This window comes from Telmatherina bonti (genome assembly GCF_933228915.1).
Source record: "Telmatherina bonti genome assembly, chromosome: 14".
Classification (NCBI taxonomy): domain Eukaryota; kingdom Metazoa; phylum Chordata; class Actinopteri; order Atheriniformes; family Telmatherinidae; genus Telmatherina; species Telmatherina bonti.
The window spans coordinates 15,908,032-15,919,554 of NC_136612.1; the positions used below are offsets into that span (position 1 = coordinate 15,908,032).

The 11,523-nt window shown below is 39.8% G+C and overlaps 1 protein-coding gene across 1 annotated transcript in view; it reads left to right on the forward strand.

Moving 5' to 3' along the window:
• top3a (DNA topoisomerase III alpha) overlaps window positions 1-11,523 on the forward strand; it is a 32,889-nt gene extending 21,366 nt beyond the window's left edge. The window contains exons 18-19 of the mRNA XM_079253566.1: window positions 1,996-2,741; window positions 11,303-11,523. Of these exons, the coding sequence (XP_079109692.1) occupies window positions 1,996-2,741; window positions 11,303-11,439 (883 nt within the window). The 3' untranslated portion in view covers window positions 11,440-11,523. The remainder of the gene's footprint in view (window positions 1-1,995; window positions 2,742-11,302) is intronic.

The following is an 11,523-nucleotide window of genomic DNA, read 5'->3' on the forward strand; positions in this document are numbered from 1 at the left end:
ATGGCTGGTGAGTTTACCGAAGAGAGACATCCTGCTGCATTCGTTGCTGTTTTCCACTTCGTTTTCAGGGTCTGATTCAGGTTCCAACATGTAGGGCTGTATGCTATGTGTTGACATTGTATTTTGTTTTTTTTTACTGAGTTCATATGAGCCTAATCCTTCTGTTTATGAGATGTTACAATGATGGCGAAAGCAGTTGTGGTGCGCTCTCCCGATGTAGTGCAGTGGCAGGAGGCGGGGCTTAATCCACTCGTTTTGCCCGCAGGCTGATCTGACAGCCTACGGAGAGGGTCGGTCTGAAGTAAATAAAGCCATTTGTGACAATAACTCGATCAATCTCTGGTCTCAGAAATAAAAATAAATTAGCCTGAAATGCACGTAATAGTTCCACTTTAAAGTGACACAAAAAAAACCTTTAAATTGTGTAAATAAGATCCAGTCAAGCATCTATAAATCATGTAAGCGTAGACTCGCTGTTGTTACTGGAAAAGGAAAAAAATTGATCATCAGATTTTATAAGTCGACAATGGGTTAATTAAATTAGAATCAATCTAATTTATTCAAACAACTATCTTCTATAAGTCTGTTGTGGAGAGTGCAGTAAGCTTTGCAGCATCTGCTGGGGTAGTAGCATCAGAACCAGAGACTTGAAGAGAATCAACAAACTGATCAAGAAAGCTGCTTCTGTGCTTGGAGTAACTCTGGAGCTGCTGGAGCTGATTGTCCAAAGAAGAAAGCTGCACAAGCTGATGAAGATGATGGAGGATTCTTCACACCCTCTCCACAACACAGTGATGAAACAACAAAGTGTGTTCACTGAGAGGTTTCTTCAGGTCCGATGCATAACTGAAAGATACAGAAGATCATTCCTGCCAGCAGCCTCCGGAACAAGACCTCCTCAAATTAATTATTATCTCCTACAATATTGAGTTTCCTTTTGAGGATTAATAAAGTATTTTTCAATTCATTTCATTTTATATACCTATATATGTGTGTGTGTGTGTGTGTGTGTATATATATATATATATATATATATATATATATATATATATGTATGTATGTATATATATATATGTATGTATGTATATATATATATATATATACATATACATATATATATATATATATACACTACCAGTCAAAAGTTTGGACACAAATCTGAAAATGTGCACACCAGGTTAAAACAAACAGAACAGACAGACCGTTGGAGGGTTAAAGAGATTAGGCCATTCTGAACAGATGGGTTTAAAGTTCAGATTTGAACGACTGAAGAGAGTCCATGTTCCAAAGCTCAGATGGGCTTTACCGACAAGTTGAACTTCTGTTTTACTGCTGTTGAGTTTGAGACAACTGAAGGAGAAACCCTCTTTGATTTCCTGAAGACAGTCAGGGGGGAGGTAGGTGGAAGAGAGGAGTAAGGTTTAGAGATGATGTAGAGCTGGGTGTCGTCTGCATAGGAATGGAAGTTGATATATTTCTGAAATATGTAGCGGGGGAGAATGGTGATGAACCGATGACCCATGATGCACAGCCGATGATGTGAAATTTCCTTTTCTCATTAAACGTCTCTGTTCTTCGCATTCAGCTTGTTTCTACAGTCGAGATTTTCCGTTTCTGTCAGAACAACCAAGAACCGCACATGTCCTCCCAGCACATGTCCTGCGCTGCAGCGCAGAAATCGCCAGCACAAATGCTTTAACACAATATGGCCTTTTGTATCGGCCCTGAATGCAGTGTAACCACGGTGAGGATGCTCAACATTGTTAAGCAATAATAGTCTATACAGGCAGGTATTAAGCAAATACAGTTTCTTAATAAATCCCGACAGACTATCAACCAGATGCACACAGTCACACTGTTTCTACTTTAACATACTTAATAATTAATAAAGTTTCAAAACAAAGTTTTCACCTGCTTCCTGTTTTCTCTGCATTAGCTGCAGATACAGTTCTCTCCGACCCTGAGATTATTTTTTTTTGTGTTCCTGCTTTCCAGGTTGAAGTTCAAGTTCCGTCGCGGCAGCCTCCCTCCCATGATGCCTCTGGAATTTGTTGGCTGCATTGGTGGCTGTGATGAAACGCTCAGAGAGATTCTGGACTTGAAATACCTCAGAGGAGGGGGAGCAGGAGGTGGGAGTGGGGGAGGTGGAGGAGGGGGAGGAGATGACCCTCCTCCACCAGCTCCCAGGCCCCCTAGACCACTGCCATCTAGAGCCTTGAGTTCCAATCCTAGTCCTTCCCTTCCTCCGGTCCCCTCCTGGACCCCGCAGCCAAGACCTCCCTCAGGCGGTAACAGTATCTGTGCAGAGAGCAACAGTGATGTGATTGTGTGCAACTGTGGTCAGGATGCACTCCTCCTCACAGTGCGCAAAGACGGACCCAACCAAGGTCGCCAGTTCTACAAGTGCAACTCTGGGAGCTGCAACTTCTTTCTGTGGGCAGATCAGCCGAGTCAGCAGGGTGCTCCGCAGAGTCGAGGGCCTCCGCTGTCAGCTCAGAGGACAACCCAACCTGCCAGGCCTTCACTGGGGTTCAGGAACGCACCTGGAGGCAGCAGAGGGCAAGAACTGGGCAGGACGGGACATATAGGACAGACAATGTGCAACTGCAACGAGACGGCTGTGACGCGCACGGTGCAGAAGGATGGCCCAAACAAGGGCCGTATGTTTCACACTTGTGGGAAACCCAGAGAGCAGCAATGCGGCTTCTTCCAGTGGGCTGATGAGAATGTACCCCCACAAGGTGAGGCTCACACACGTAAATGCATTCAGCCTTTCAACACTAGTCATATTCAGCCTTTCTGCTCTGTTTCTGCTGCAGCGCAGAAGTTGCCTGCACAAATGTTTTCACACATTATATCCTTTTCTATTGGCCTTAAATGCCGTGTGGCTTTAACCACAGTGAGGATGCTGTAGAAGTTAAAAGGAAAACCGTCCTTTTCTACCATGCTGCTAACAGTATGCTGCCAAATAGTATGTCAGGACATCTAAACCAACTTTCTGAGGGTCAGAATTGCAGCTCTCTAAATGAACAGCCACCAACTCACCAAATGCAGGTTCTCTTTTATCTTTTAATTCAGACGTTATAAATCAAATCACTTCAGCAGGTGATCTATTAATGATGTGAGGGACCCAGCTTCTATTGGGAAGCTGAAATTTTCAGCCTCTGCTGCATAATAGGTGGTGTCAGGACTTTAGTATGGTGGTACTGCATGTGGCCAATCACATGCAAGGACAGATTGGGATTATGCCATTATGTGAAAGGAAAGATGGACAGATGCTCCAAAAACAGTGAGTGTAGTGGTACAAGCTGAGACTCTACTTTATCAACAGTGTTTATGTGTAGAGCTGTGCATATGTGGTCCGTAAGAACATTTACCTGCAAAGTATGGCCATACCGTCTTCTAATTGTTATATATAGGAATCTTAGTATCCACCACTTTAAACTTTTGTTTCGCGTTTGTTGTTGTGCTTTATATTATTTCCATTTATTTTGTTCTCTTAGGGAAGCACTTTGTGATTTTTGAGTAAGTTATACTTTATTTATACTTAAAGTACTTTTAATACATGACAGCAAGTCTATACATTTTTTTAAAAAAAAGTTTTTGCATCTTTAAACCACAAAGAATCACACAACAAAGTCAATCACAAAAAAATCAAAGAACCCCCACACACACACATGTAATCATTCTTTCTCACACAAACTAAATGGACATAGAGTCACACTCCCCTGAAGAAGATTTAAATGTACCAGCGTCTTGGCACAGGTGAGGAAACAATAACCTAGAAGTCCAGACATAGAGGTAGAAGATGGTTTGTACATTCCCTGACCATCATTCAGCTGCATTACACCATCCATGTTGGATGTAGTCCTTCCTCTGAGATAATAACCATTTATTTTTCTCTTTAAATTTACTCTATGATGCCATTTCTAGTTTTCTGAGCTTTCTACAATGTTATAGTGTTGAAGACATATGAGCAGCACCGTTTTTTATCACCTAAACACATTTTTTTCCAGCACTCTCTACATTCGGTTTCTATGGCGACAGAAACAATTGGTTTTAGAGAGTTTTTTTCTACTTGGAAATTTTAGTGACGTCCCGGGGGAGGGACTCAGCGATTGGTTATCTTCTCCAGGTCGTGCAGTTCACGAGAAGAAGGCTACGCCCACCTTCATAGCTAAGTATAACTACTCATAGCAGATGACCAATCAGACGCAGGCAGGACATGGGGCGGAGCTTTCTGGCAGAGGATCAATACAAAATTAATTAAGGAGTTTGTGAAAAATGCTTGTTTATTTCTTGCCGGTCTCGACTTGCATTTTAAAGTAAATGAGAATGAAATGTGCAGAATAGAGCCACTTTAACAATTCAGCATCAGACTGAAATTTAATGAAAGTGCTGGAGTCAAGCTGGGAAGGTTATGTCAGATCCAGTCACCTTTATTTCTACAGAACTTATAAAACCAGCTGATATTAACTAGAGAGCTTTCCAGGATAACAACACAACATCCACAGCTAGAAGTTCTATCAGCATCTCGCCTCGATCAAATCTGTTACTGCACTTGTTTCGCTCAGCTGGGTTTATCTATTTTATTTTTACTTTTTATATTCAGTCAGGGGTACTCAATTCGGTCCTACGGGGTCCGCAGTCCAGCAGGTTTTCCATGTATCTTTGCTCCAACACTGCTGAATTAAATTAATGAGTCATGCTGAACTTGATAGGCTGTTAAATCTATTTCATTTGAATCAGATGTGTTGAAGCAAGACTACGTGGAAAACCTGCTGGATTGTGAACCTCATAGGGCTGAACTGAGTACCTCAGCAGTATATTGTCTCAGTGGATTGTTAAATGACCTGTATCTCCTTAGATACAAAACTTGAAGTGGGCTTCAAATCTGTTTCTTTTGATAAATGTTAAACTTGAATGAGTGAACTAAATAGAAAATGTTTAGTTGACTCAGTAGAAACTAATTTATTCTTCCTCTCAAACATTATGAGAAGAAGAACAAGCATTTTTGCATCCTTTGTAAAATAGTGATTCTCAAACTTTTTTCTATGTTGTACCTCATACACAACCATTTTTCTGCCCTGTACCAACGGAAACCAAATTTGTTGATTTAGATGACAGTTTAGTATTGGGCCACATACAATGCAATTTCATCTCAAGTGGGCAGAAACTTCTGAATAATAAAATTCCACATTTTCACTTTCATTTTAGTGCAAATTAGTACAAGTGCATAATTAAAAGGCTTAAATTTACTTTAGAAAACTATATGAACAACCTGAAACTTCAGTAACAGTAATTTGCCACAGTTACTCATTTCTATCATTTAATTTTATTCATTTACACATTATTTATTTTAGTTGTTTTTATTGAATATTTTTATATCTAAGATATTATATATATTTGTTCTTATTAAAGTATTTTATATTTCTTTTTCAAAGTGATTTATAAAAATGATCAATATATTTTTTGAATATATTTGATTAACTTCACCTGTATTGAATATATAAATATTACATTTTATATGATAAGAATCCCAATACAAGCTGAAGTTGGCTCTTTTAAGTAAGACTGATATAAAAGATATGACAAATTATCCCTGTGTCCCCAAGTACCCCCAAGGAGTGTGTATACTCCATTTTAACTCTGTTCTAATCGGGTTTGTTGACATTGTATATAATAAACAGAGGACGTCTCTGAATGTAAATGACTATGAATGGATACTGACATTTTAAATATCAAAATCATTCCTAGGTTGAAATTGAACAAACAGTTGATTCATGAGAGCCAAGATTCAGATAGACAGTCAATCAATCAATCAGTCAAAGATACTTTATTCATCCTCGAGGGGAAATTCAAGGTTCAAGCCAGCTCGTCCAAGGTTTGACAGACATTTAACATTTATGACAAGTTTACAGAACTGAATTGAAGCTTAGGCCCTGCTGCCAGTTTTACCGGTGCCGCCTTATAAATGAGGAAAAGATGACATGAGGAAGGATGGGTGGGTGTTGGAAAAAAAAAGTATCTCTACACTTCATCTTGCTAGATTTAAAAGCAAGCATATCGTGAAGTAAGTGAAGAAAAGGCGAAAACTCAAAAACAAGCAGCATCTGGTTGAATTTTTAATGATCGCAGAGATTACAAAGTTGAGTGCAGAATTTGTAAAATGAAGATATCTCCCACTTTTTCTAAAAGGTCATCATGTTCAGACAGACTTTTTTTTGGTTTCTTTGCCCTGTTTGGTTTCTGTGTTCAATTAAAGGTTCTGGACAGAATTACAGATGTGAATCAAATGTTAAACATTACTTTTTGTGACAAAAATACATAACAAAGAGGGTTTCATTAAAACTGAATAAAAAATAAGTTGCAAACAGAAACCATTTCAGGCATCCATCCATTTTCTTGCAGCTAATCCAGGGTCGGTTGCAGGGCCACCAGCCTAAGTTAGGAAGCCCCAAGTTTCCTCTCCCCAGCTACATATACCAGGTGGTCTAAGGGGGTCCCGAGGCTTTTCCACATCAGCCGTGAGATGTAATCTCTCCAGTGTGTCCAAGACCTTCCCCCGGGTCTCCTCCTGGTGGAATGTGCCCAGAATACCTCACCAAGGAGGCATCCTAACAATTCATTTCAGCTTTTCAATTCAGCTTCATTTGTATAGCAGCACTACACATTTTTTTAAATTTTATTTAACCTTTATTTCACCAGGAAAGTCCCATTGAGGTTAAGAACCTCTTTCTCAAGGGAGTCCTGGCCAAGAGGCAGCAAGAGTTACAGGCAATTTACATGTTACCACTTAAACAGAACAAATAATTGAAAGCAGTTACAACTAAAGGAGGACATCTCAAAATCTCTCACTCTGGACTTAAAACTGTTCAAAGAAATTTCCAGTCTCTCTGCAAAGAGTTCCACGTAGATGGAGCGGAGTAGACAAAGGCCCTTTTTCCCAGTTCTGTGCGGGCAAATGGAACAGAAAGCATCAAATGATCATTCGATCGCAAAAAATAAGAATCAACACATCTCTGTGTGATTAAATCACAGATATAGGATGGCAGCAGCCCAAGCATGGCCTTATAAATAAAAATATACCAATGTCCCGTTCTCCTGATGGACAACGAAGGCCATCCTACTCTAGAATACAATTCACAATGATGGGTCATGCTTTTACAATTTGTAATAAACCTCAGAGATGCATGGTACACAGTGTCAATTTTATGTAGACATTGAGCTGAAGCAGTCCTATGCACCAGATCACCATAATCTAAAACAGATTAAAATGTAGCAGCGACTAGCTGGTTTTTTTAATCTTTAAAAGAAAAACAATATTTGTTTCTAAAGAAAAAAAGACAATCTGAGTTTTAGTTTCTTCACAAGATTTTCTATATGGGGCTTAAAAGTAAAAGCATCATTAAGCCAGATACCAATCTATTTATACGAAAGAACCACCTCTGTGACACTTCCCATAAGAGTGAGCCAAGGAGGAACTTGAGAGACCTTCTTGGAACAAGTTGGAACATCAGCGTTGACTAGCATTGAGAACCAGGTTAAGCTGCAGAAGAGTACGTTCAACAACATCAGAAGCTCTCTACAAAGACTCAATAGCTTTAGCCAGAGATGATCCAAAACAATAAATGATTGTGTCATCAGCATAAAAATGCATGTTAACATCAGACACCTTTTTTCCTACTTCGTTTATATACATAATAAACAAGAGGGGACCTAATATAGAGCCCTGTGGCACCCCCTTGTGGACCTTTACAAAAGCAGAACATAGACCATCGCATTTCGTGCGCTGAGTCCTGTCACTCAGGTGATTCATGAACCAACAAACTACGCAATTAGACATTCCCATACAAAGAAGCCTATGCTTCTATACAACAATGCTGTCACAGGGCACTTTACATACACATCATTTCAAGCCAATTCATACGTAGCCTATAATAGAAACCAACTGATTGCATCGAATCATGACTTCTATCAAATCTCTCATCCTGAGCATGCACAAGGCGGCAGTGGGAAGGAAAAACCAAGATACCCAAGTCACTACATCAGACTTCTACTATGCAGAGGGGCATCAACTCTGCTCTGATCCTCTGCCAATGACTGAACTTTTCATCCTATCTCTAAGGGAGAGCCCGGCCACTTGAAGAGGGAGAAAAAATTGTTTCACGTAAAAATTTAGATTTTTTTTGTTTTACAATTTTAAATAGACTTTTTGGTCAGTCAAAGTTTTTTTTTTTTTTTGTTGTTTTTTTTTTTTTTCACTTTAATTGTTTGTTTTTTTATTTTAAATTATTATAAGTTTAGATCAAGCGGCAACTTCCCGTGGTTAAAAGTGAAGCCTATGCAAAAGTGCATAAAACTGTAGTTCCCCCTTCATCCACTAGGGGCTGCAAAGAGATCAAATCCCCAAAGACTCCCATGTTAAAAAGACCAACTTCACAGCATAAATAAACATGTTTACAGTTTAAGTTCAAACAGCTGGTTCAGATATATTGCTGCTGAATAAATCTTAAAAACTGACACATAGTTAACTTTTTTTTATTTGGGAAATCAGACTTGTGATGTAGTCTGTAAAGTTGGTCATCGTGGAACTTTTTGACATGGTCTGGTGTTTAAAAAGCAAACTAAAAATTGAATACTGAGGAATCGTTAAAAATTTAATTGAGAGAAAAGCATATCGTCTCAGCCCTACTGGCCACCCTCCAAAGGAAACTCATTTTAGCCACTTGTAGTTGCAATCTCCTTCTTTCGATCACTATCCAAAGCTCAATACATCCAAATCAATATATTCACCTTTTGGCTTAGCTTCTTCCACATCAAGACCGACCAATGCAGAGTCTGGTATCACTGCAGATACCACACTGATTCACTTACTGATCTCTTGCTTCATCCTCCCCTCACTCCTGAACAAAACCCCAAGACACCGTAACTTTTCCACTCAACCTCATTCCCGACCTGGAGAGGAAACTCCACCCTTTTCTGAATGAGGACCATTGGGAGGTGCTGATTCTCATCCCAACTTCTTCACATTTGATTGTGATTTGCGCAAATAAGACTTCGAAATTGTGACTCAACAAACCCAACAGAACTACATTATCTGCAAACAGCTGAGACCCAGTCCTGAAGCTACTAAACCGGATCCCCCCTTCAACACCCCAGCTGTGCCTTGAAATTCTGTCCATAAAAGTTATGAAAAGAATCTGTGACAAAGGTCAGCCTTGTCTGGGTCCAACCTTCACTCAAAACCAATCCGATTTACTGCTTGCAATGCAATTTAAAATGCTGAAGTCACACTCCGTGCGTTTACATGGGAGTTTTTATTCCTGTTTAATTCATAATAAAAGTTAATTCCGCTTTAAACTGATGAAAAACGACCATGTAAACACTTAACTCCTAATACTAATTTTTATTCGGAATTAAACTTAATTCCGATGTAAGTGGCTGGTTTATTCGCATTTTAATTCCAATCTTTTTAATTCCTCTGTCATGTAAACTTTAATTTCGCTCCAAGTTAATTCTAGTCGTTCTGCGCATGCTCGTTACCTTGTCCTGCCCCGTTGTTTTGCCTCCCATGTTCGGTGGTCTGTCTTTCTTCTCCTTCTCAGTTGCTGCAAAAAGTGAAGTAATATGCTCGTGTTGAGCTGCTACTTCAAAATGATAATAAAAATAGCAGCAAAACTGGTACTTATGTAGTTTTTACAAGTTATGACTGAAAAGATGAGAAGCAGGGAGCCAACTTTGTTTATTTCCGTATACGTCATACGTCACCCTCTGTCCAATCATAACCCCTCCCAACCCGTCGCTCTAAAGAGGAATTAAGTGAGCATGTGTTTCCTGTAAACGTTCATTCGGTGTTATTATTGTCATGTAAACTCGTAGGAGAATTAAGTTAATTCCGAATTATTTAATTCCGAATTATTACTTCTGAAATAAAAAACACCATGTAACTGTACTCACTGTGATACAGCCGTTGTGGACACAAACTGATGTTGCACCTTGACGCTGTTGGTAGATGCCAACAGGCTACTGGCAGATTTCTGCTGAGGATTCGACTGAATGCGGCCTCCATCAGAGTAGCGGATGTGACCAAATGCATTGGTCAAACCGTGAAGTTCTTCACATTGCATGTAGAGTTTTACCTGTAATGATGTGAACTCCTTTCTGGTTACATGGTAAAAACAGAGCATGTCAACTTCTTATTGTTTTCCTTTATTAATAACAATGTCAATTTTACTGGGTGGACTTCATTTTTTGGAGCTGCTTGCAGCCACATTGCTAATGGAATTTGATTTGACACAAGATTTGCTTTCGCAAGGACTCATACAGATGATGTCATTATTTAAATAAATGCTTTTTTATGCCATTATGAGTTTCAGCATGTTGTCCTGACAGATCAATGACAAGCCCAATGAGACAGATTACAACAGCGGTTCTGCAGAAAGGTTGCTCCCCCTTTTACACTTGAACTATCAGTCATGTTCATTTGCATTGACGTCCCAACGGATTCATCTCCAAGAATTTACAAAACAATCAAACTTTACCTTTTATAGGGGGACCAATGGCTTACTTGGCCTTGCATGACTTTGTTCAGGAGATGACCAGTATGCCAAGATTTCATGTCCTTAAGCCACATAAATCTGTGTTGGAAGACAAATGTCTTCATATTTAACATATTCTTCAAGTCACGTCTACAAATGCCACACAAAGAGCATCTTTTCACTTTATAGTGCTTGATTCGGGACCCTGCATCTGTTTTCAGACTCATTGTGGAGAATGAATATGTCTGTGAGGAATGTGGTTTCAATCAAAAATGTATCTGTCTGCTGAGTCATCGATGCGCTCTTTCAAGGATCTTTTATTTCCTACATAAAGCTCTTGTCCCTGCAGCAGCTCTGTGTGCTCTGCATGTTTGTCTAAAATGTGCCATAGTTTCATACATGTGCAAATCTAATTTTCAAACATATGCAGCGTGAAAACCGTCCCTGTGGATGATGGCCCAAAGAAGGATGGTGGGAGCAGGGTCTGAAGCGGGCCTGGAATTACTTCTGCTTGCTCTGATAAATGACTTTTGCTGGTCATAAAAGCAAATAAGATACACAGTTAGATCAAACTCTGATGAGTGAAAGAGCAACTCTTTAGTTAAAGGTGAAAAAAAGAGCTGTCACGACTCAGACGCTGAGACCTTGAAGCATTCACACACCAACTCTGCTGGGGGTTTTTTTCAATGCTCAACACAGAATAATCTCTTCAAGTAACTACCTCTCTAACCCTCCTCGTGTTTTTTGGTTATGTTCCACAGTGTCGGGAGGAGGTGGATTTAAAAACGGGAGGAAGACCATGGGAGATGCTAACAGACCCCCTGCTGCTAAAAAACCTCGCACCTGTGGCATCTGCCACATGCCGGGACACACCCGAGTCACCTGTCCTCAGCGGTGACGGCTTCTTCAGGTTGAGGGTGCTCCAGACCTCTGTGGAGTGACTAAAATACTGCATTTATTTTTCAAATTGCCGACATCGTAA